Here is a 22,938-nt window from a genome sequence, read left to right as displayed (position 1 = left end):
ACACAGAGATAAGGCGAATGAATACAAAACACTATTTTAAAATCAGTGTTTATTTCATTAAGGGGAAAAAAAGGTATCCAAACCTACCCAGACCTAACTGATTGTGCCACCCTTGGCAGCAAGAACTGCACTCAAGTATTTAACAATAACTGGTAATTAATGTGTCACATCACTGTGGAGGAATTTTGAGCCTGCTATTCTGCTGCAAAAACTTGACTAGGACACTTTGTTTTTTCTGAGCTGTTAAAAGATGGACTTGCTGGGGTGTTTCTGATCATTTTCCTGCAGAGTGTGCTTGAGCTTCAGGGCATGAACTGATGTCCAAACATTCTTCTTCTGGATTTTCTGGTAGAGGGCAGAATTCATAGGTTTTCATAGCTTTTATCCCTTAATAAGCTTTTTATCCCATCATTTAAAAACTGTATTTTGTATTAACTTGTGTTATCTTTGTCTAATGTTAAAATTTGTTTACTGATCTGAAACGTAAGTCTGAAAAATATGCCAAAAATAATGAACCAGGAGGTCAAATACTTTTTCGTAGAAATGCATGATGAGTCATTCTGACAACAAGATTTACCACAAAAACAACAACAAAGAGGTACACATCATCAGACTGAAGCTCAGATCACTCAAAAAAAAAAAAAAAAAAAATAGCATTGGTATGTAGTGTGGAGTTTGTCAACTATTTTTCCTATTTCGAAATAAATGTGATGAATGTTCAAATTGCTCAGAATAACCCAAAAGTCTTCAATAACAGCAGCTGGGCATATCTAACCATACCCAAACAAGCTATTAATGGAAAGATTCCACAAATGTTCTGCAATTAACAGGCACTGCAATGAACAAATATATAATAACAATAAAAATGAACCACAACAAGGAAACTGCTATAAGATGTGAAAATAAGAGTTAACAGAACAGTGCTAAGGCATGAGTGATTACATGCCAGACATACAGATGGAGTCGAGGAGTCACGGCTGGCGTTGTGCTGAACATTTAGTTGCCAGCACAGGTGGCATGTTATGTAAAGATCAAAGCACTGACTCCTACATGGCCGCAGCAAGAACTGCACAAGTATGACTGAGACACAACCTAAGTCATCAAATATGTTCTCATGGAAAGCAAAGGAGAAAGGGTGAAGATATCCAGGTGTTCCATATTGGATGTTTGTTAAACAAAACCAGCAACAGCAGTTGCACCAAAAATGCCAAAAAACAAAAAAAAACACTATTAAGCTAAGTGAAGATGCAACATAACAAATTCAATAAAACATCTGTGCTTCCAGCTGCCCGTTTCATTCTAAGTGATAAATTCACACTAACACATTATCTCCTGGCACTATTATAAAGTGCTGCTTTCAGACAGACCTGCAACCTGGGAGACTCATGAGATTTCTAGGTTAGTCCAGCATTCATTTAACCATCTAAAATAGACTTCTCTATGGGTTCTCACAAAGGACAATCAGCCCATTGTATTAGAAAGTAATTATTTTTAATCACTGTTTGGGAGCCCTAATGTCAAAAGACTGGTAATCTTATAATAGCTTTCTGTGTTAACAAGAAACAAATCTAACCTATTTCTGTTAAATAACAGGGGGGGGAATGTCAGCTAACGTGGCATGGAAATAATCTTTTGTCTTTTTGTACTATGTGCCAAAATTAAGCTCATTTCTCTCCAATTACACACTAAGCTGATCTCATAGAGATGGCAGATGAGAACACCATCCAAAGCTACTATTGTAGAGATCAAAGGCATCATTACCATACATAAATAGACAGGATGAAAGGGAGAGAGATGGCTGTTATTTCCACATTCACAATGTCAGCTGTGAACAAAAGATGTGTTATTACCTCAAAACAAAAGTCAGAAACAAACTTGTCAGACTAATGATTTTGTGTGATTCTCAAAGAAAGAAAGAAAGAAAGAAAGAAAGAAAGAAAGAAAGAAAGAAAGAAAGAAAACAACACCAAAGAAGAAGAGAGGAGAGTAGATAACAGAGAAAAGATTTTCCAGATAAGATTGCTGTGCTGTATGAAACTGATCCTCTGCAGATATGAGGTTAGGTCTGACGAGGTCTGGAAAAAGAGGAGAATGAATACCCCAGTGATCTAATTGGCACAGAGACAAGAAGAAAAAAAAAGTGGACACATTAGAGGACAAAGGGGATAAACTTGTGAATAAAAGAGCTCATTGAACACAGGATCGACTACAGTCCTTCTCTCCACTATTGTTGCCTAGGTTACCGCCTCTAGTGGGCGAGCAGTGCTGACAAACTGGTGGTGAGAGAAGACAAAGAAACACGCAATCAGGGAGGGTGAAATATACCAAAAGATGGCATGGCAAGGTTTTTTTTCTATTATCTGTAGCAAAAGCATTCGGCTCTAAAAGGCTGCCTGATCAGGGACCAGACACTGCAGGTGGTGAAAAATATTTCAATTTCTGTATTTGTTTAGCTTTTAAAATATTCTACCTCCGTTTGTGGCCTTCTGCTGTGAAAAATGTCCACTTTGAAACATGAAGATGAATATTTTTTAGCAAACATAGAAAGGCAGCCCTAAATTCAGATTAAATGGATATGGCTTGTTGAATGAAATACTGTCCTCAAAGTTACAGTGGGCAAGAAGAAAAGAAACACAATAAGCCTCTCAGATAACTGGGTCACCAAAACATGGCCTGTTTCAGTTCCACAAATGACTGACCTCACAGCACAAGCACAGATTTGGATGGCTTGACTGGAACCATGTTGGGCAACTGTCGGCGAAAGAGGACTGCAAGTCTGCAGTTTTTTTGTTTGTTCGAACCACTTGTTTACACCGAGTGATTTCACAGACCAACATTCAACAACATAACAATTCAACTACTGCAGCTAGAGCAATAAAATATATGCTTGTTACCGTACAAAGATGCTTTTTTGACCTTGCACACAGTTACACAATGATAACCAATGATCACAGGGCCATGTACTTGTAATTGCCACACAGGAACCTCACAAACACAACCCTAGAGTAGTCAAAAAATTCTAAAATTTAAAGTTCACATTGACAGAAAACATTTATGTAAAAGACATGTAAAAATCACTGGTATCTTCTTGATTTTGAGGCACTTTTCCTTTTTCCTCAAAAAATTAAACCGTCTGTCATGTAAAGAGAAATTAAATATTGTTTTTTTGTTTTACAATCATTTGAACAGTCAGGCTATTGTGCTTTTAATTATAATATCGGATGTTTGCTGCAGAAAACACTTGGTCTGCAGTGGGGAGGACTGAACAGTGGGAAATTTCTACTCCCTTATATTATAATGAAAGTCCAAAGATGGTTGCAAGTTGGTCAAGTGCTGCATGTAACCCACAGCTCTGACAATACTGTTTCAACTGCGAATGCCCTCAAAGTTAAACTTTGTCGATCAAGTTGGTAATTACATGCAATCTGTTTCTGATGATAAAGCAATTACCTGTGATAAAACATCGAAAACCACATATGTTGCTGTGTGCATAGAAAGAAATTCACACTTAACAGAAATTCACATTTAACTATTACAGTTGTGCTCAGCTGCCTTCCCGTTCTACAGAAATATAACCAGATTACAACCAGCTGGCAGGCTGCTGAGTCATGTTGTACTCACTGATAAAAATGGCAACATGTTGATAGTCAGTCTGCATTTATAAATTAGATAATAATTATTTGCAAATCTTGGACCGTCCCTCTGAAGATGATAGCAGCCAACCCAAGTCAGACTGTGATTGTTTGCAGAAAGGTTGCCTCCTATCAAGCAACCTGTACAATCGCTTTGTGATCACTCAAGCAATGAGCAACCATTTACTTACCACAGGTTGCAATCAGTCCTAGAATGTATAATATAATCACCAGGCAACCACCAATTTTTCTGCTAACGCAAGGAGGTTGCTATCCTATTTTTACTTTTGGGACTCAGCACTTAGCTTGCTCGGTATTACAAGGTAGCTTTGTCAAGTTAAGTGTGCCCAGTGTTTGATGGCTTTTTGTTGAGCCAATTCGATAGTTCCCCAACTAGCATCATCTCAGGATAATTGAACAAGAAGGCTCATCTCATACACTTAGTATCCCCAGAGTATTTTAATTTAATTAAGAAAACGTAGTATTTTCATTCAAAATATTTCAATATTATGCTGTATTTATTTCTTACCCACACCCTTACTTATTATAAAGACTTTTGATGGATATGTACTGCATAGTTCAATTCAATTCAATTTTATTTATATAGCGCCAAATCACAACAACAGCCGCCTCAAGGCTCCTGTCATTCACAATGACTGTATACATTCATACAGTCCTGCATGTTGCATGCATTTACTCCATCCTGCCACTTTTACAGCTTGTATTAATTATATCCTCTTTTCTATGCTCACTATTTAGGTATTACAATAATTCTCTTTCATATTTCTTTCCCTCTAAGAAGAATAGCACTTTAGATCACATACTTATTAATGATGTAAAACATGTACAAAACACTCATGTCAAATGTATCCCTATTTCTTACGCACTGTGCAGTATGTCTTTTCTTAACATGATAGGTTGTTATTGTAATGGGATACACACAAGGTGATGCACAAACAGCTTGTTTCTGCTGAGCTTTATCACATTGATTTGTATTCATGCTGCCTCTCTGGCTATGCAGCATTACAGTCCCCATCAACACCAGCAGCAGCTCTAATATCAACAGTGTTCTCGTTTTGACTCTAACGCTGCTTGACCTCAACTTGCTGCTCTTTGTTCTTAAGACGCAAATACACCAACAATTTCAGGACATACAAGCTAAAGAGCCCCGCTTGACCTTGAACTTTTTTGTCATTGTTGTTGATGCAGTCCTAAAGATTAAAACTATAGTATTAAAAGAGATTTAAAAAAAAAAAAAACAAGCCAGGGTAATAACCAACTGAACACAAGACATTTTCTTGAATGTGAGGGGAAATTCTTAGTCAAGCATTTAGAATTAAGTGTAATCCAGTCATTCTTACAAAGACAGTGCAAAACACACACACACACAAACACACATACATACCTACAGAAGAAAGATGGATACCTTCACCCGGACATGAGCATGGTGAGAATCACTATCAGCTCTATCTGATCTCTCTTCGCGATAACTTCTCTTGTTGGAAATGCATTTCTAAAGCAAAGCCCTCCTGAGACCACCATTAATAGCCTTCAGTCCCAAATAACACATCTTAATGAACCACTTGTAAGAGTAAAGCCCATTGTTCAAACACACAAATCCTATGATCTGCTTATGAATGAACTGCCCAAACGCACGATTCTCCGAATGATCGAAGCCAAACACCAAGAAAGTACATCCATTTAAGCTAAATGCTCCAAAATATTCCCTATTTTGGAGAGTGCTTCATTTGCATTTGAGGTATGACACTTCAGAGAGGGTTGAAACATTTGAACTTTTTTATTTTTATGTGCTTCCTAGAAATTTCCAGTTAATTTAACTCAACAAGCGTCTAATAAAGGAAGACTTAAGGAAGCAACTTTTTTGTAAAAACATCTTACTGCTGTACTAGTGCCAGCAGAAGCCAACACATTAAAAATGAAAAGAGACAGATGCATACACACACACACACACATACTGAGCAGTCACGTTGCGTTTAAGCTACAGGGACTGAGCTACAAAGATTACCCCCTGTTTTAACCTGTTTTCTAGCTCTGATCTTTCATTTGTCTGTATTCAAAACAGCCAACTCTCCTCTAATCTTTTAATGGATGTGCCATCTCTTTTGTCTCCCTGCTCAGAGACAGACAGACAGACTGAGAGAGTGAGATGGGCAAATACAAAAAGTCTGCTGTCTGAGTCCACAAGCGGGACACAGGGAATGCAAGAGGAGCACCCAAATGGATTCTCCTATTATAAGATGGAAAATGAAAAGTCCAAGATAATAATTTGGGCACAGTCTGTTTTTAATGCTCTAACTAACTGGGATGGTACTGACGTATTCATACAGTAGTACAAACCTTGGGTGAGCAGATGTAATGTAACAAATTAGGAGGCCCGAAAAGAAGGTGTATTTTCCTCACAAACACATACAATACCAGCAAGTTACAGAAGATGTTGATTTCAAAAAGAATTCCACCTTATGTGATTCAGCTTAAGAGTACTTCATTCAAACCAGCCACATTACTATCATTATTATCCACAAATAGAGTTACACTGCAGGAAAAGTGCATGTTACGTAATACAATCACAATGAACACAAACTCACCCCATTCAAAAAAAACAGTTTCCACACATTAGACACAGAGACTCTCAAAACTTTGTCATCACCAACCTTCTCCAGCTTTTCAAAATGCTCCCGCAGGAACTTCATAGGACGCTCAGGCTTCGCGATGCAGAGGTTCACAATGCACTCTTTGAGGATCTGCTGGATGTTGTGCTTCTGCACGAAAATTTCACAGCCCTTCAAACTTTCGTCTTCTTCCAGAGTGGAGGAGGAGGTGGCCATCTTATCTTTTATCTCTGTGGCAGTGGGAGAGAAACAGGGTGGACCATGAGAGGAGGGCAGGGAAGCCAGAGGAGGATAGCAGGGAGAACAATGTAGCGGGGTGAGAAGAGGGCTGAGGAGAGCAGAAAAATAGAAGGAGGGGCAAAATGAGGAGTGTATAATGAGATATGACGGACACAGGGGAGAGATTTGGAGGGGGAATAGATCGTGGGAAGCAGGTGACTTAAAATTTCACCAGTTTTTTTTATGCTTCTTGCACAAAAAGGCAACCCTGCGAGCAAGGTATGATGTTTTGTGACAACAGAGGCTGTTGCCAGTTTATTCCCTTTACTAAACAAAATATAAGTATAAATAACAAAGCAAATCTATAAGTTGTAGAACTAGGTAGAATGTTTTAATTTAGAAGATGTGTTTTCAAGTGTTTGTCCTAAAAATATACATTTGTGTTTAGAATATAAAGTTACAGATTCTAAAGATAGAGGATATTATCATCTGCTTCTAGATGGTTGAAAAGAAGTGTACCTCTTGTGTCTGTTTGTTAGAAGATCTTGATTAATCAGACCGTGCTTTATCTTAAAGACCTCATAATACTATATCACCCCTACAGAGCAGTTTGCTGGAATAGGCCTAGGTTGCTGGGGGCTAGGGGCAATGATGCACTAAGCATTTTTTCTTCCCTCACCACTATGTGTTTATACACAACTTTGTATGTAACCATTATTATTATTATTATGCTCTTCCACAGTGTGTTTTTTTTTTCCTGACTTCTTCTCCTTGCCCACAACTGGTTATAGCAAATGGCTGTCCCTCTCCTCTCTGACTCCAGTTCTGCTAGAAGTTTCTCCCTGTTAAAAGGGAGTTTTTCCTTCCCACTGTCGCCCAATGTTTGATCATGGGGGGGGGGGGGGGGGTGTCATATGACTGTTGGGGTTTCCTCTCTAACATTGCAGGGTCTTTACTTTGCAATATAAAGTGCTTTGAGGCAACTGTTGTTGTGATTTGGTGCTATATAAATAAAGTTCAATTGAAATCAATGTAATTGAAACCAATAAAAAAAAAAAAGAAATAGTTAATGTAAACACATCTAACAGAACTTAACTTACTATCAATGGAGGTCCATTGGAACACGGCCTATTTTTCGTGGCGGATAAACATGACTGAACATTGAAATACTGGAAAGTAGTGCCTTTATTTGTGAAACTAAATACTTCAGCAGGTGGAGGCAATGGTAATTATATAACAACACATGACTACTAACAAATACTAGTAGCCTATGTCTGACTGCAGATAATTGTGCAATACGTCTCAAATCAAGACAGGAAGCTGGGCAGGTGTAGCTAGCTAACAGTTCACTACCCTGAATCACTTCCTCAAAGGGAAATCACGTTAACCGTATCGTTATTTCTGCATAATAAACCAGACTCGAGCATGACTTTGAGGGTGACATCAGGCTGCAGCTTCATTCACAACAAATACACCAGCAGCGATGTCCACACGGAACAATTTTAACTGTAAACTGTGGCGCTTGTGATGAAACCGAACACCTGCTCGTCTGCATTCAATACACAGCTAACACAGCCAGAGTTGCTAACCTTACAATGACAACCAAACCACAACGAAGGGGGAATTACGGCGACAGCATAAAGCATCACGAGCCCGGTCTAAAACCTCCCCACCGCTATTTCGTAGACACGGTTCAGTCCTTGCTCGTGTCCCTACCGTTATTTGTGGAGGATGTGGAGGAAAAAACACCTCGCTGGTTGGTAAGAGATTGATGAGGTGCCTTTCGTTAGCTGGGATGCTGCTGTTGCTGCCTCTGCCTCACCGCTACCTCTCGCTCGCTCTGCGTCAGTCTCGATGACGTCAATCTGTCATCTCCTCGACCGCAGCGGCGCTCTCTCGAGGCCAGCGAGCACGCGGCAGCGCATTTACAGATTAAACACCCTTAGAGGAAATAACCACACAAAAAAGAACTGTGCTGCTATTATTATTATTAGTAGTAGTAGTATTAGTATTACTTAGAGGCGTTCATTTCCAAGTATGAACGTCTCCATCATAGTCTTTGGGGTTACACCCTCACTGCTCTGCAGCTACAGGCCTAATATCACATTTTTATGACGTATATGCATGCTTTCCCACCACATGATTAGTCCTACGGCTAAATAACACTGGATTTAAAGCCTCAGAAACCATCCTAATCTAAAACTGAGACACTAGTCTCTGTGCCCAACCCCCCAACAAATGCCACCTGGTTCTGTTATAAGTGTGTCAAAGGTTCTGCATTATGAATATTCTCATATAAAACGCCCACATTTTCTCAGACTTTTAAAAGGTCATCTCCATCATGCATTTTTGCTTGTTGTCCACATTGTTCACCATTCTTCATTATTACTGATAATAAAATATTATCATGCCATATGATTGTCATATCATTATATGATTGTGATTATATTTTTGTGATATGATTATCCTATGCACTCACACACCCGCAGTACTGATAATACCTTGCTTTTACTTGTTTATATTATCGATTGTGTTGGGGCGGTTTTGTTAAACACATAGGTAATTAATTACCTCACTCCGCCTCTCTCTGTGTCTTTCCTTTGTCGTGTCTCTTGACTTTTGACTCCAGTGTACACAAGCACTACACAAATAGCTTTCTAATTATCAGCAGTTCTGGTCTGAAGTTTACATAAACTCATTATGGGCATGAATGTCATGGTAATTTGGGATTTTGATCTGTTCTTTTTCAGGGTGGAATGACTGGACATTATACGTCTCTAATGACTGAAGAGAACAAGAACTGGGTGCACAAGTTTAATTTATTTGAGGGTTTTTTTAATCCACAAAAAGTATACATAAAGGCTCAAATATATACATACACCTATTTAAATTGTTCAATATGTGTAAATTGTCCTTCCTTGTGAAGGAAGAATCCCATACTTCTTGTTGATCATAATTGACTGAAGTGAATTGAAGTGGTCATTTCTCTTTGCCAGGATTTGTTTGGCAGCACTCATTGTAATGGCTAATATTTAGAATAATGGGAAACTCCAAGAATTTATTAAAGATCTTTTTATTATTCCATCCATTTTGTGCAATGTACCAGTACCATTAGCAGCAAAACAGCTCTAGACCATGATGCTACCACCAAGCCTTTCTTGAAATGTTTGTCAGACCCAATGGAACGATGCAGAGAAAAGTCTTAGGTTTGAAAGCCTCACCTTTACTCCTCCAAACATATATTTTGACATTGTGGCAGAGTAGTTCAAGCTTTGTCTTGTCTGATTATAAAACTTTTCTATCCCATTTAGCCTTAAAATTTCAGTCGAGCCGAGTTGAGTGATGATTTTGGAACAAGGGCATTTTTCTTGGTCATTGTCTACAATGACATAAAATACTCTTCACTGTGGACAGTGACGCTATTGTTTTTGCAGTTTCCAGTTCATGGCAGGCTTCAGTCTTGGTGGTTTCTGGGTTATTCCTGAGTATCCTGACCAATATGAGGGTGACAGTTGGCTCTTCTTCCAGACTTTGGCAAAGTGGCTATGCATCAGAATAACTTGTATTTGGCTCCAAGAGACCTTCCCAACTTGTGCAAATCTACAATTCTCCTTAGATCTTCACTGAGTTCTGTGGATTTTCCCATTGTTTTGAGTGTTGGTCAGAGAAATAAGCAGTTGTAGTCCATCATGATCACTAATGAGAAGTTAATGGACTTTGGCCATGTCAAGTTAAAGACACAGTACTTTCAGCACCACTTATCAAGTGGGTCTATGTATGTATTTGTGCCTGTCTGTATACTTTTGAACCTGCATGGATTAGAAAAAATCCTAAATAAATGTATACTGTATTGGATTCCAACACTGAAAAACAAACAGTTTAAGGAAGTCATTAAAATCTCCAAATAGCCATGAGATTTATGGCCATGATGAATGTCTGACCGCAACTGTAAGTTTAATTGTAAGCCAAACCTGGCTAATTTACAAAATATACAGTTTGTATAGCTGGGAGACTTCAAATAAAATCCTTGTGTATGTCATTTTCATTCTGTTTTGGCAATTTGGTGAACTTTTAATTTGGGGGGGGGGGGGGGGGGTTGTGTTTGTGTTTGTGTGTGTGTGTGTTTTAGTGTTTTTTTTATTATTATTATTATTTTATTGATTTCTATTTTTTTGTTCTTTAATTTGTGTTTGTATTGGAACATCTCTTCTGTCTGCTGTAATAATATATGAAAACATCTGAATAGCCCTAGATGCCACCATGATAGTCTTGTGTTTGCGAATGTAAATAAAGTTTCATATTTTTGAATCTGAAACTATCGTAAAGCAGTCGTTTGTTTGTCGTGCGAATGCCGGTTGCCATAACGACAGCCAAGATGGCGGCGATGGCGACTGGAGACGAGCATGCTTCCTCTGAAGTTTTGAGAGGACTCGCCCGACATTTAAATTGTCTGAACGAAGACAACAAGGCGACAAGAAAAAGAGCTCTGGAGGCGATCAAGAAGGAGACGGTTGATAAAGGACTGTCCAGCAGCGCCTTACAGGAAGTCTTTTCTTCCCTCATCAAGCCTCTCCTTAAATGCCTGTCAGACCCAATGGAAAGATGCAGAGAAACTACTATAGCGGTTTTGACAGAGTTTATCCGATGTGTCCCGAAGCCGGAGGAATCGCTGCCTTATCTCATGCCCTGCTTGGCTCAGCGATTTGGGGAGAAGGAGATCCTGGAGCCGGCGGAGGAACTTCGCCTGTCGGCCGTGGAAATGCTAACTCTAATAGTGGAAGTGTGCGGGAAGAATTTAGCACCCTATCTGAGCGAAGTGATCAACATACTGCAGAGAACCATCGTAGACCCTTTCCCCGATGTTAAACGTGAAAGCTGCAAGTGCACCGTGAACTTTGCGAAGTGTGTGCCAGGTTGGTGAATGGGTTTTGTTGTGGCTGTGGAGAAAGCTGGTTACCATGGTTTCGAAGCACGCAGACATGTTTGGGGCCCAACAGCTCTCTTTCCTGTACTGCGCAGGTGCCTCCGCACTTATATTAAATGGCAAGAGTGACGTTTTTGTGCTGGGCAACTAGAGCAGTCAGTAGTTGCTTGTTTTGCCTGAACAGATCCCGTAGGCACACTGACGTGTTTCACATCGTCAAATGAATGTTAATATTAGACAAAGAATACCCGAGTAAATGCACAATGCTGTTTGTAAATGATGGTTTCATTTATTAAGGGGAAAACAATTTAAACTTACCTGGCCCTGTGAGAAAAAAGAATTGCTTGCTTCTGGTTAAATCATTAATTGGCTGTGATTAAGCTTAATTTTCTACCTAAATTACTTATTTTTCTTAATAAATGAAATTATCATTTTAAAATGCACTTTCTATTTATTCAGGTTACCTTTGTCTGATATTAAAATTTGTTTGATGATCTGAAACATGCAAGTTTGACAAGTATCCAAAAAAGAGGAAATAAATCTGGATTAGTGCAAATACTTCTCACAGCACTGTACTTGGTCTGATAATGTATCATAAGTTGTGTATTATATCACTGCATGATCCAGCTTTCAGTTAGACAATTGAATAGACTGCAATCCTTTTCCCTTCTCTCTCTTCAGAGCACTTTCACATGCAAGCCGAGTGTCTCATTAAGCCCCTCATGTTGACAATTGCTCATCAGCACACTCGGGTACGGGTTTCTGTCATCGAAGCCACTGGGGCGGTCATTCAGCATGGAAGTGGGAAAAAAGTGGATGACGTGCTCTCTCACCTGGCGCAGAGACTGTTTGACGACTCACCTCAGGTTCAGTTTTTTGGGGGGGAAAACTTCCAGGAATAACATGACCATGGATTAACATTTTTGTCCTAAAACTCAAAACCATTTTGTCTATGTTTAGAAGATCCTGAATTTTGCCCCCCTATCATTCTCTCTTTGGATCCAGGTGAGAAAAGCTGTGACTGCAGTCGTCGGTGATTGGCTGTTGCACTTCAGAGACAGATATTCTTATTTTCACAAACTCATCCCTCTCCTGCTCAGCACCATCAATGATGAGATCCCAGAAATAAGGTTAAAGTCCACAGTTTTATTCTGTAGTGTAATTTCCTGTTTAGAAACTACATGACACAATTTCTTTACACAAACACAGCGGCTTTTAATTCAAACATGATGCTGAAGTGCATGTTTTCAACTTTAATTCAAGGCTTTTTAGGGGGTTAAGAATTACAGTCATTTTTATACACATTCTCCTATTTCCAATTTGATAAATTAACAAATTTTATATTTAAGAATTGTTTGTAATACTTGAGTGAAAATCTTTTGGGGTCACTGACTGTACACACCAAATGGACACACCAAATGCATTGTGTCTTCCCTTGAGATATATTGTCAGACCTTTACTACAGCTATGTTCAGTTGCTGCTTGTTTGTGGGTCTCTGCATTCGTTTCTGTATTTAATAACTGAAAAAGCATGCTCTGTTGGGTTGAGATCAGGTGACCTGACTTGGTCATTGAAGAACATCCCATTTCTTTGTAGTGAGAAACTCTTAGTTTGCTTTGCAGTTTGCTTTGCAGTTTGCTTTGTTTCATCATCCATTCGCACTGCAAAGTGTTGTCTGATCAGTCTCTGAGCAGAGAGCTCTGTACACTGTAAAATACACTCTGCTACTTCTATCAGCAGTCACATGATCACTAAACACTAGTAGTCATACATGCCCATTCCACAACGCTACCTCCACTTTGTTTGACAGATTATGTGGTGTGCTTTGAATTATGTTTCTCTCCTCCTCCATACTTATCTCTTCCCATCATTCCAGTAAAAGTTAATCTGGGTTTCATGCGTCCAAATTATTATTTTCTCAGAACTGTGCGGGCCTGTTTAGATGTTTTTTTTGGAAAGGCTAATGTGGGCTTCATGCTCGTGGAACCTTAACAAGGATAGACCTTTCTCCTCAAGAGGGTTTTTGTGTTAGATGTTTTCTTAGCCAGTGAAAGAATTCTGCCATGGTGCGCTTTAGTTGACTTCTATGGCCTTTCAGCTGAACAATGTCAGTGTCATTTCTGAAGTGTTTGCCAGCTTGCTGATAATGTTTATTTTGGTTTTTCAGCCTAATGAAGAACCCCCTTCACTTGCACAAACATCATTTGTTCCTCATATTTAGAGTTCTAGTGTATAGCTGCCAAATGCAGGTTCAAGTGTGTATAAAAATGGCTGTAATTGGTTATGCAGTACTGTTTTTACAATCTTTCATTTACATATTTCATTTACATATAAACTGTCTGACTGTGGCCATATGATCCACTGGACCTAGATGTATATGAAATATAGTGCAAACAACAATGACCATACTATTATTTCTCATTTAGGATGAATAAGAAATAATATTTCTTTCCGTTTCCTCTTTCAGACTTCTAGCCGTTGATCTGTGGAAGCAGGTAGGCGCACAGTGGGAGAAGGAGAATGAAGATGACATCAAGGACAAAATGGACTTCCTTCTCACTCCACCTCCACATTACCCATCAGAAGGTCTGAAGGTGTTGTTTCTTCCCTATGCTACAATTTTTAAGGAGTGTGGTCATCCAGATGGGTATTTTGGTAAATAATGTAAAGAGTTCAAGCTAGAGTGAATGGTGAACTTTGACATTGACATTTTTCTCCATCTCAGTAGTTCTAAAAGCTGTTGTTGTTTGTGATCTAGGGATCTTAGTAAATAAGACGAGAATAAGCTGTGGAGTGGGTGGCATCGGTGCAATGCATCAACCTCGACTCCGCGTAGGTGGTGAGACAAGGGATTAGAAAGCTATATTAGAAATATATGGAGTTTTACTTTCTTGTCTAGACTCAAAGTTCTTAAAGCAGCTGCATGTCAGCGTAAAGCTAAATGTAATAGCTGCACCCTAGTCCACTAAATCTTGTCTTTTTATTACAGCTGTTCATAGTTATAATGTACAGTAAGAAGAAATGATGCAGTCTATGACAGCTTTGTTGTCAAGGCAGGTACTGGCTTGGAAAGATTAGTGTTTGCCTCGGGCCTGGTAGCAATATGAACCTGAAACATGGCCACAATAGTTGGCCTGCAGTTTGCCTAGAGGGCCAGGACAAATATGTGCACAGCTCGGTTGCACAAGTCTGCATTTTTAAAAAGAAGATCCTGTATACTGCTCCACATGGGACAGTATGAATGAATACTGGTTCTGCCTGGCGACAGGAAAGGAAGAGCACGTTTCTCTCTGTCCTTCTTTCCATTTTTGTCTTGTGATCATAAATCTGCCGGGCCTCCCAGTGTGAAGAGGTCACTGTCAAACAGTGAGAGACAACCAGAAAGGGCCTTGTTTGGTCTTGTCCTGTTGTGTTTCTCTGATTTATCTCTGGCTTCCTTTAGTCCTCCCTTCCTCTCTCATTAGTGTGCCTATAGGAGAAGGGTAATAAGGTGGCAGGTTAGTGAAAAGAAAGACAAGCAAAAGTGAAATGTAGAAGGCTATATGGAAAAGTGTTAACTCTTGCTCTGACAAGCCCCTTTTGGCAGAATCTCAGTCATAAAAAGTGGTTTTGGGTTGTTTTCTAGAGAATGTGGAGCCCACTCAGCACACTTTTGAAAATATGTGAATCAGTGGCATTTCTTGTGCTGTAAATGCTCTTTTTAAGGATTCATATAGTTCATAACAATATGCGTAACAAAATGATTTCACACGTAGACTACACATAAATTAATTAAGCATATGCAATGTACTCTGAACAGAAAATATTTTGGATTATGGGTCTTGATATCTATATTTGTGTGATATTTGAGATACTTGTGATCACAACCTAGCATCCTGGAGAGTGTTCAGTAAATTTGTAAAGCAAATCTCTCTCTATTATCTGCTATTTTCTGTTGGAACTCTCCATCTTAATGCTAAGTGAATGAGACGGAAAACATGAGATTTTCCAAAGAAAATACAGATTACAAACAGTGGCAGAGTATGCTTAGGCGAATTTTTCAATTTCTCTTGCAGTGGAGCGTCCAGGGTTAGGCTGCAGAGAGCTGGTTGTGAGAAATCTGGGGAAGCTGGTACCGGCTATCACACACGATGTGACCGATTGGCTGGTGCCAACGCGGGTTAAGACCTCTCAGCTTCTCTCAGTGCTGCTGCTCCACGCCGAGGACCATTGCATCCAGCACCTGCCGGCCCTATTGGCGACACTCTATCGGGCCTGCACAGATAGCGAGAGGGACGTAGTCAACAATGTGAGTAACCAGAGAAGTAGAGCACATTATACATCACTTTTTAAAAGATTTTTTTGTTTGATTGTTTTAAATGTGGAATTCAGTAAATTTCACATCTGCACATACTGTAAAATAGCACTGTTTCTTCTGAGTCAGCAGTTATTCTTCACGTCAGTCTAAACATGCTTCTATATTTGAACTGGGCCAATCAGGGCTCAAGGACTTGGGATGCACCTGTTTGCATATGATGATTACGCTGATCTTTGATGTGTGGAAAACTGAAAGAATGACTTCCTCTCCTCATCATCCTCGACACTCCCTCGGGTCTCTGCTCTTGACTCTCTTCCTCTCTGTTTCCACCTTCAGTGTCTGGCAGCTGCTAAACTGATAGGGACCTTTGTCCCTCCACCTGTTTTCCTCAAACTGCTGCTGGATCACGTGGCCAGCCCACACTCTTCCTCCCACCCTTGGGCCCCCCTCATGGTCCTGGCTGCCGTGCTCGGAGGATGCTCCAGGCCCCTCCTTAAACCACACATCCAGCAGGTTGCCAACGCTCTGGCCCAGCCCGATGTGTGCCAGGGATATCAACAGGTCAGCAGAGGGAAGCTCGGGTTTCGTTGTGGTTGGCCTGTTTTGAACTTATTTACCTGAGTATGAGTGTTCTTCCAGTAATGCCATGTACCTCCTGCTCGCCCACTACAAACACATTCTCTTACTGTTTTTTAGCTGATTTCCAGTATGAAGTTTACTGGTAAGGGAGGGACACGTTGAAAAAGTTAAAACATTAAAATCACACTTGTTTTGATGACAGCTTACCTTCCCTCACAGGAAGCCATGTTTTGATTTTCCCCATCCCAGCTAGTCTGTGTGCACCAGCTGTTTCTCTTAAAGTCATGTTAGATGATCTTGGCAGTGTCATAAAGGGTCATTTTCTGCTTTCTCTGTGTACCTTAGCGCTCTTATTATTGGCAGTGACTTTGCAGCAATCGTCTACTGTATATATTTCTGGTGTAATTTGTCCGTTATGGAAATAAGTTTGATGATAAGGTGAAAGTCTTCAAGGCTTTTCAATAGCTCTACTGTATGGGGTGAGTTCAGGAGGTTCACTGTGGAGGAATTCTCCAAAATGCCAAGTCTGTTAAGGTGACACTCAGGGCCACATGGTGTTTTTCAAATCTAGCATTGCACTTTGATGGCACTGCCTCTGCTCAATCGCAGCTATGAACTGTGACTGAAATACATTTGGGCTTTCTTTGTAAATAAGAGGAAAATTCCTATCGTGTGCGGAGCAGACATTTCCATGCCTCTTTTCCTCTAGCGCCAAATATGTTTCCCTTTCACAATAACAGTTGTCTGCCAGATAACCGCACGACGGGCCTAGCTATACCCATGACCCCATCCCTTCTCGTAGTGCCCTGCAAGAATTTCCTCCTTGAGATAATAATAACAAAAAATCACTAATTCATGTGACCCCAGGATGACTGCTGTGACCCCTCTGAGCAGGCAAGGCAACGCAAAGGCTTTGGTTTTTTGTTTTTGTTTTTTTAATAGCCAGGCGAGCTCCTAGCGCCAGACTGCAGTTCAGCCATGCCATTCAAGGAATCCCTGAAATTTCAAAGCCTGACTGGTCAAGGCTGGTGATAAATGAATACGGAAACTGACCTCCTTCTGTCCTCCCTCGTTGCTGTCTGGTGGGGTCAACCAGAAAAAGAATTAACCGGATGGGACAGTCACATGCTGTCGCACAGATGCAGGGAGACCTCTGCTTCCTCTCTGTCTGTCTCTCCATCTATCTTACTCTGTCAGTCTCCTCCTCTGTTTCTGAGGGCAAAGCACAGAGCACTGCTCAGGGGAGGTGGCAGAGACAAAGCACCTGCAACATTCTTTGACAACAGGCAGAGTTCATAGCATGGAGACGGGCCAAATCTCAGTGTAGCTGTAAATAACACCAACGGAGACAGGACCACCTGCGTTCAGGATGGCGGTGATCTCTCTGCGCTATAAATGCCAAATACCTTTAGATTGACCTGCTTTTGATTATTATTGGATAAAAGTTTGTTCAGCTGCAGGCACAATGGCAGCATAGAAAGTAAGGCACACTCAGAACCTTATTTTATTCTTAATTTTTTATAAATATAGACATTTAAAGGACTTTAAAATATAAGTGCAGTCTTCAGAGAGTTATGTAGCACCTGAACAAGAGGCAGAGAAAAAGGAGAAGGTGAAGTCTGACTTGAACACAATGAAGCCTGTTAAGAAATTAAATATAAATAAACTTCAAAGTGAGCGTAGGCAGACTTGAAGGCCCTGTAAGGAGCTGATATATGATGCTTCTGCACGACATAACCTCACAGGCTCTTTCAGCTGTGTTTTCTTTTCTTTATTTTGAGAAAGGGGGGGTGGGACGACTCACAAAAATAAATGACAGATGCTTCGTGGAAAAACAAAAAAACTTTTGGTTATAAATTGAAGATGATTTCAGGAGCTTGAGCGGACATGAAAGAGGGTGGTTAAAGAAGCCACCGTGTTCAGATGTGAAATTTATGTTTTCTTATGACTCCCACATGGCCGCAGTGGATCATATCATACACACCTTTCACAGCTGTGGTGTCCCTGTGTTTTAGGCTGCCATGGTGATAGAGACATCAGCACATCTGCAGGGCTGGTGTGGATTGGTAAAGATAGTTAGAGCTGGAAGAGCTCTGTGAGTTTCACAGCCAGGATTTAGAAGAAAGGTCTTTTCATCTTGTCTGCACACGGAGAAGCTTCACAATGTCGCAACATCAACTATTCTGCTGAACAAGCAAGCGTACTTTCATACATTAGCGAGTCTCCTGTGTGCATGCACCTTGCCATCAGCGACAGCTGGATACCGCTCACTGCTCAACTGAAGGGCAGACAAAGAGTGCAAAAAAGGCACAAGAGCAACTTTCAGCTCACTGCAAAGGGTCGATATTGCATCTACTCCCAGTGTTTGTTTTTCTGTTTCTATAGCAATGTCGGTAGCTGTTGGTGGAGTGGGGGGGGGGGTTCCCCATTGGATAGAAATTCCAGGTCCTAGTATAGCTTCTTAAAGAGGAGTATCGTAAGTGATGCATCCAGCGGTGGACAGATGCACGTACGCGAGGTGACGAGGGCCCCTGGAACGTGCCCAGACCAATAAAACCAGGTGTATCTCGACCTGCTCCAGGTGTCCACCTAGTCATTACACTGCACCACTTTTTCCGCTCCCTCACTCTCGGCCAGCCCTAATCGTTGTTTTCTGCGAATGTTTAATATGCAGCATCTGAATGTGTGTGCCGCGTTATTTCCAGTACTGCTTCCCTGGTGCCCCCGCTGTGTGTACGTCCCAGTGAAAAGCTCAGTCATAAGAAGGGATCCCCCCCCCACCCTGGTCAATGACACGAGAAATGCATTCAAAGGCCGGTGTATGGTGCAGCAGGCAAGTTGTGTTTAAGTGTTTGCTCTAGTCTATTTTTGCATTGCTATATGACTTTGCTGTAACCCCTGATTGCTTGGAAATTAATCCCAAGATTCAAATTTGGGAAAAGAGAGTGCACCACCTAGTGCTAGTCAGCCAACTACCACCAAAACCATTTCAAAACCCAACCGGTCTTCCTGCAGACCAAAGCAAACACCTGGAGGGCATTCTTCCTCTTAACAACTCATACAAAATCACACACTCTCAATCACACTTACACCTTCCACCCCTCACTCTCCTTCTAACTCTACCCCCTTGACACCCTAATGACAGGCTGTGTGAAAACAAGGGGAAAAAAAGGGCCACGGTCCCAGTGATGGCATGGAAATTAGTCTGACCTGCAGGTCTTTGTCTAAACATGAGCTCACCACAACACTGCCTGACAAGTGTCAGCAATCGCACACACACTTGTGTGTTTTCAGATGAGGGGAAAAAAGTTCTCACTCTGTGTTACTGTGTATCTTGTTCATCTGTTATTACTGGTAGGAAACATGAGACAAGCGGCCATTTAGTTGTTCCAGAATGATGTCACCAGGTTAAAAAAGCGGGATTGCTTCTTAGAATTCACAAAGAAAAGACAGTCTTAATAATAATGCATTCCTACCACGCCTCTCACAGGTTATGTACTTGGAGCAGTTGCTGGCGTGTGTGGATGTGCTGCTGCATCAGTGTGAGTCAGACTGCAGCTCAGGGAGCCTGCAGCTGCTCCAAGTGCTCATCGCTGTCCAGAGCTTCTCCACTGAGCCACAGCTGAGCGAAAAGGTGAGAAAACATCCACATCATGAAGTCACAGATCCAGATCCATCCTTCCTGCAGCTCTCGTCTATATTTTGCTCTGAAATTACACAATTTTCCCCTTCACTTGTTGTTTTTCCCCTTTAATTTTTTTTACTAGAAAGGTAAGCAGGTTTTATGACACGAGAGCTATTCGAGGAATGTAAGCATTTACATGGGCTCAAACTGTATAATTACCCACTTAGCCACGGGAGCTGAAATTGCACCTTTGGAGTGGAACTTTAAATCCAGTCTTTGTGGAAAGGAGGCGGGGGAAAGGTGGAGAATGAAAGAAACGGACAGAAATAGGGGTGGAGAGGGATGAGTTGTGTTGCACTTGTGACACAGGTTTGTGTCAGAAGTGAAGCCCCGTTTAGTTCCATAAAGCCTTCTCAGGTGAAAAAAAGCCATCTCATATCCTGGTAATAAATTACCTCTCATCTTGTGGTCAGGCTCCACATGCCAAGCACAAACAGGACCAGTGACAAGTGAAGCCAGTGGCATCTGAGGTCAACATGTCATCTAACTTCTTGTCGCCAATCGTAGGCTAATGATAGGGAGAGGAGCGGGAAGGAACTGGCACAGATGCTCACCAGACACCACATGGGCCACCAGTGTGACTGTGTGTTTATGTCTGTCTGCATCAGTGTGTATGTTCACACAGGGAGCAGCGAGTAGAGAAGAGATGGGAAGGAATGGATTAAGAAAGAGAGGAATGGTGAGAATGGCCTTGGGCATTCCCGGACCCAGAGGAAAAGAAGAACTTGTTTTCCCAGAAAAGGGGCATGTCTTTCCCATCAGCGGACAGCTCAGGGTTGTCTGGCTCTCTTCTGAAAGAGCCGATTTGTGACTCAAACAATGTATCTGTCCCCGTCCATCCCTAAGGGACTACAACGGGAATTATTAAGTGCCCCATAGGTCTGTTTCCCTGCCATAAGAAGTCAGCTAAGTATTTACTATCCCTTTTTTCTTTCATTCTTTCCCTTTCCTCTGAGCTCAGCTTTATTGATGTGTGTGTGCATGTACTGGCGGTTCCTGTGCCTTTGTGACATCCTGTGTATCTATGTTTTAGTTTCTGAGTGGTTGTCTGTGTGAGACCCTGTCATGTCTGCTCTGTTATTCTTCCCATGGCTTCACACGATGCTTTTGTGTCTCATCCGAATTCCTGAAATTATTGGAAACCAGTAGCTGTTCAGCTGAAATAATTCTCTTATCACTTTGTCTCATCTTTGCTAAGCCTTACTCCCGCTCAGAGTTCTGCTTTTTTGTTTGTTTGTTGTTTGATTTTTGATTTTTTTATAGACACTTCATGATTTCAAGTAAACCTTGCAGTCTAAACTTATGTTGACTTAATTTTGCTCCACCTACCCCCTCTTTTCTTCAGGCGTTGGAGAGTGTGCAGTTCTTGTGTAAGGTGCAGGGCTTGGACTCGGTGATGGAGCTCTATAGACAACATATGGGCCAGCTGCTGGACTGGCTGTCTGCCTCTGTCAACACCTGGTCCAGTTACTCCCCAGAGAGACTTCAGCTGCATATCGTAGTCATACAATCAGGTGAGAGCTGAAGCTTGTATGTGTGGAAAATGTAGCCACTTTATACTGCAGGTGCTGAAGTCTTTGCATGTATAGACTCTACAGTGGTAAAAGTGGAGGAAAAAAAATATGCACTAAGGTTTTTAAGACATGGGTACTTCGAATTGCCTCATGAAGAAAATCACTACATCCATCAGTTTGAGCAGGTTCACGTCCACCTCATGTGGTAGTAATTTTTCAGCTTGTTCGGACATGATATGCTACATCATATTTTAAGAATAAGGTTATTTGTCCCTCACATGTAGTCCATATTGAAGGCAGCACATACGCTTTACTGCACAAATAGTTGGGATAGCTTTGGGTTTTTGGGGGGTTTTGTTTGTATTGTTGTCTTTGTCCTGCATGCACAGAAGCAGGAGGAATCATGAAAACACATCCTACCACCTCTCATTGGTTCTTGCTGATGTTTGCTCATGGTCCCAACTCCTCCTGAGAGAAGCTGGAGAGGTCCTAATCTCAGCAGTCAGAGCTGATGTCAGTGCTGTCGGCACAATCCATGTCGATAGTCGAATGTTAAGGATAAAAAAATTATGCTAGTTAATACCTGACAGTTCCCAAGGCAGCGCATACTTTGTCACTGTCTAAGATCAATCCCTGTGAGTGACTGTCCACACAGGAGAGAATTTGGCTTCCTGACTTTTGTACATCTCTGTCTTCCCTTCTGTTTGTAAAGCAGTTAGAGTGTGTATGTGGATGACACAGAGGGTTAAAAGCTGTGACCCTCGGTTTGGTTCTGAGACTTCTCTTTGCGTCCCTTTATCCTATAAAACCCTCTATCATCACCACTTCCCTGCACCACGCTTTTATCTCCATCTCTTTCTCCATCTCATTACTCCCTTTCTAATTGACTGGGCAGCTGGGTCCCCCCCTCATAATCCTCTCCTCCCCCCTCTCTCTCACACACACACTCGTGCTCTCTCTCGTTTACTCTTTCACAGACTCTCACACACTTACTGACCAGTCCACTCTAAGTCCAGTGATCCCTGTGCAGGTCACTACATCAAACAGCAGCAAAGCTGCCTGTTCTTGACCTTCTCCTGGATCAAGGACACTTTGAAGCTCAGTGTTTGTGTGTCCATGTGCGTGTCTGTGTAAAGGTGTGTTTTGTTTTCATATTGAATAATACTTTAATCTTTAGATGAGCCTTAAAAAAAACTGACTCTTTTTACCCTAAAGCGACAAAATGCCACTTTCCCAAAAACCGCTGTAGAAATATTATAGAGTAAGATTTTCTTTCTACTTTAAATGACTCAGTCTTCTAAAACTACTTCAGCCTGAAATGTATAAAAGATGATTAATCATTCTTTTTAACCCTTTAAAGGCCATTATGTTTGCACAACTCCACTCTTTTTTTTTAATTGAAAAAAAACAAACAAACAAACTAATAAAATAAACTACATTTCAAGGATTATATTGTC

General features: G+C 41.0%; 2 protein-coding genes across 3 annotated transcripts in view; one reads left to right on the top strand and one right to left on the bottom strand.

The window, feature by feature from the left end:
• The window catches only part of prkar1b (protein kinase, cAMP-dependent, regulatory, type I, beta), a 66,822-nt gene extending 58,480 nt beyond the window's left edge, over window positions 1-8,342 (bottom strand). The window contains exons 1-2 of one of the 2 annotated variants that reach the window (XM_040050031.1): window positions 8,198-8,342; window positions 6,305-6,492 (exon numbers count right to left, since the gene is read on the bottom strand). In XM_040050031.1, coding sequence (XP_039905965.1) covers window positions 6,305-6,478 — 174 coding nt within the window. In that variant the 5' untranslated portion in view covers window positions 6,479-6,492; window positions 8,198-8,342. Of the gene's footprint in view, window positions 1-6,304; window positions 6,591-8,197 lie in introns of both variants that reach the window. The other variant, XM_040050039.1, reaches the window with a different exon arrangement.
• A 2,476-nt stretch (window positions 8,343-10,818) lies between these two features.
• Window positions 10,819-22,938, top strand: part of LOC120745262 (dynein assembly factor 5, axonemal) — a 29,145-nt gene continuing 17,025 nt past the window's right edge. The window contains exons 1-8 of the mRNA XM_040049984.1: window positions 10,819-11,394; window positions 12,087-12,271; window positions 12,411-12,535; window positions 13,874-13,992; window positions 15,462-15,694; window positions 16,040-16,264; window positions 19,773-19,916; window positions 21,313-21,481. Of these exons, the coding sequence (XP_039905918.1) occupies window positions 10,830-11,394; window positions 12,087-12,271; window positions 12,411-12,535; window positions 13,874-13,992; window positions 15,462-15,694; window positions 16,040-16,264; window positions 19,773-19,916; window positions 21,313-21,481 (1,765 nt within the window). The 5' untranslated portion in view covers window positions 10,819-10,829. The remainder of the gene's footprint in view (window positions 11,395-12,086; window positions 12,272-12,410; window positions 12,536-13,873; window positions 13,993-15,461; window positions 15,695-16,039; window positions 16,265-19,772; window positions 19,917-21,312; window positions 21,482-22,938) is intronic.

Source organism: Simochromis diagramma, unplaced genomic scaffold (assembly GCF_900408965.1).
Source record: "Simochromis diagramma unplaced genomic scaffold, fSimDia1.1 OVJJ01000321.1, whole genome shotgun sequence".
Classification (NCBI taxonomy): domain Eukaryota; kingdom Metazoa; phylum Chordata; class Actinopteri; order Cichliformes; family Cichlidae; genus Simochromis; species Simochromis diagramma.
The sequence above is the reverse complement of the archived record's forward strand: the minus strand, read 5'-3'. Positions and strand labels throughout refer to the sequence as shown.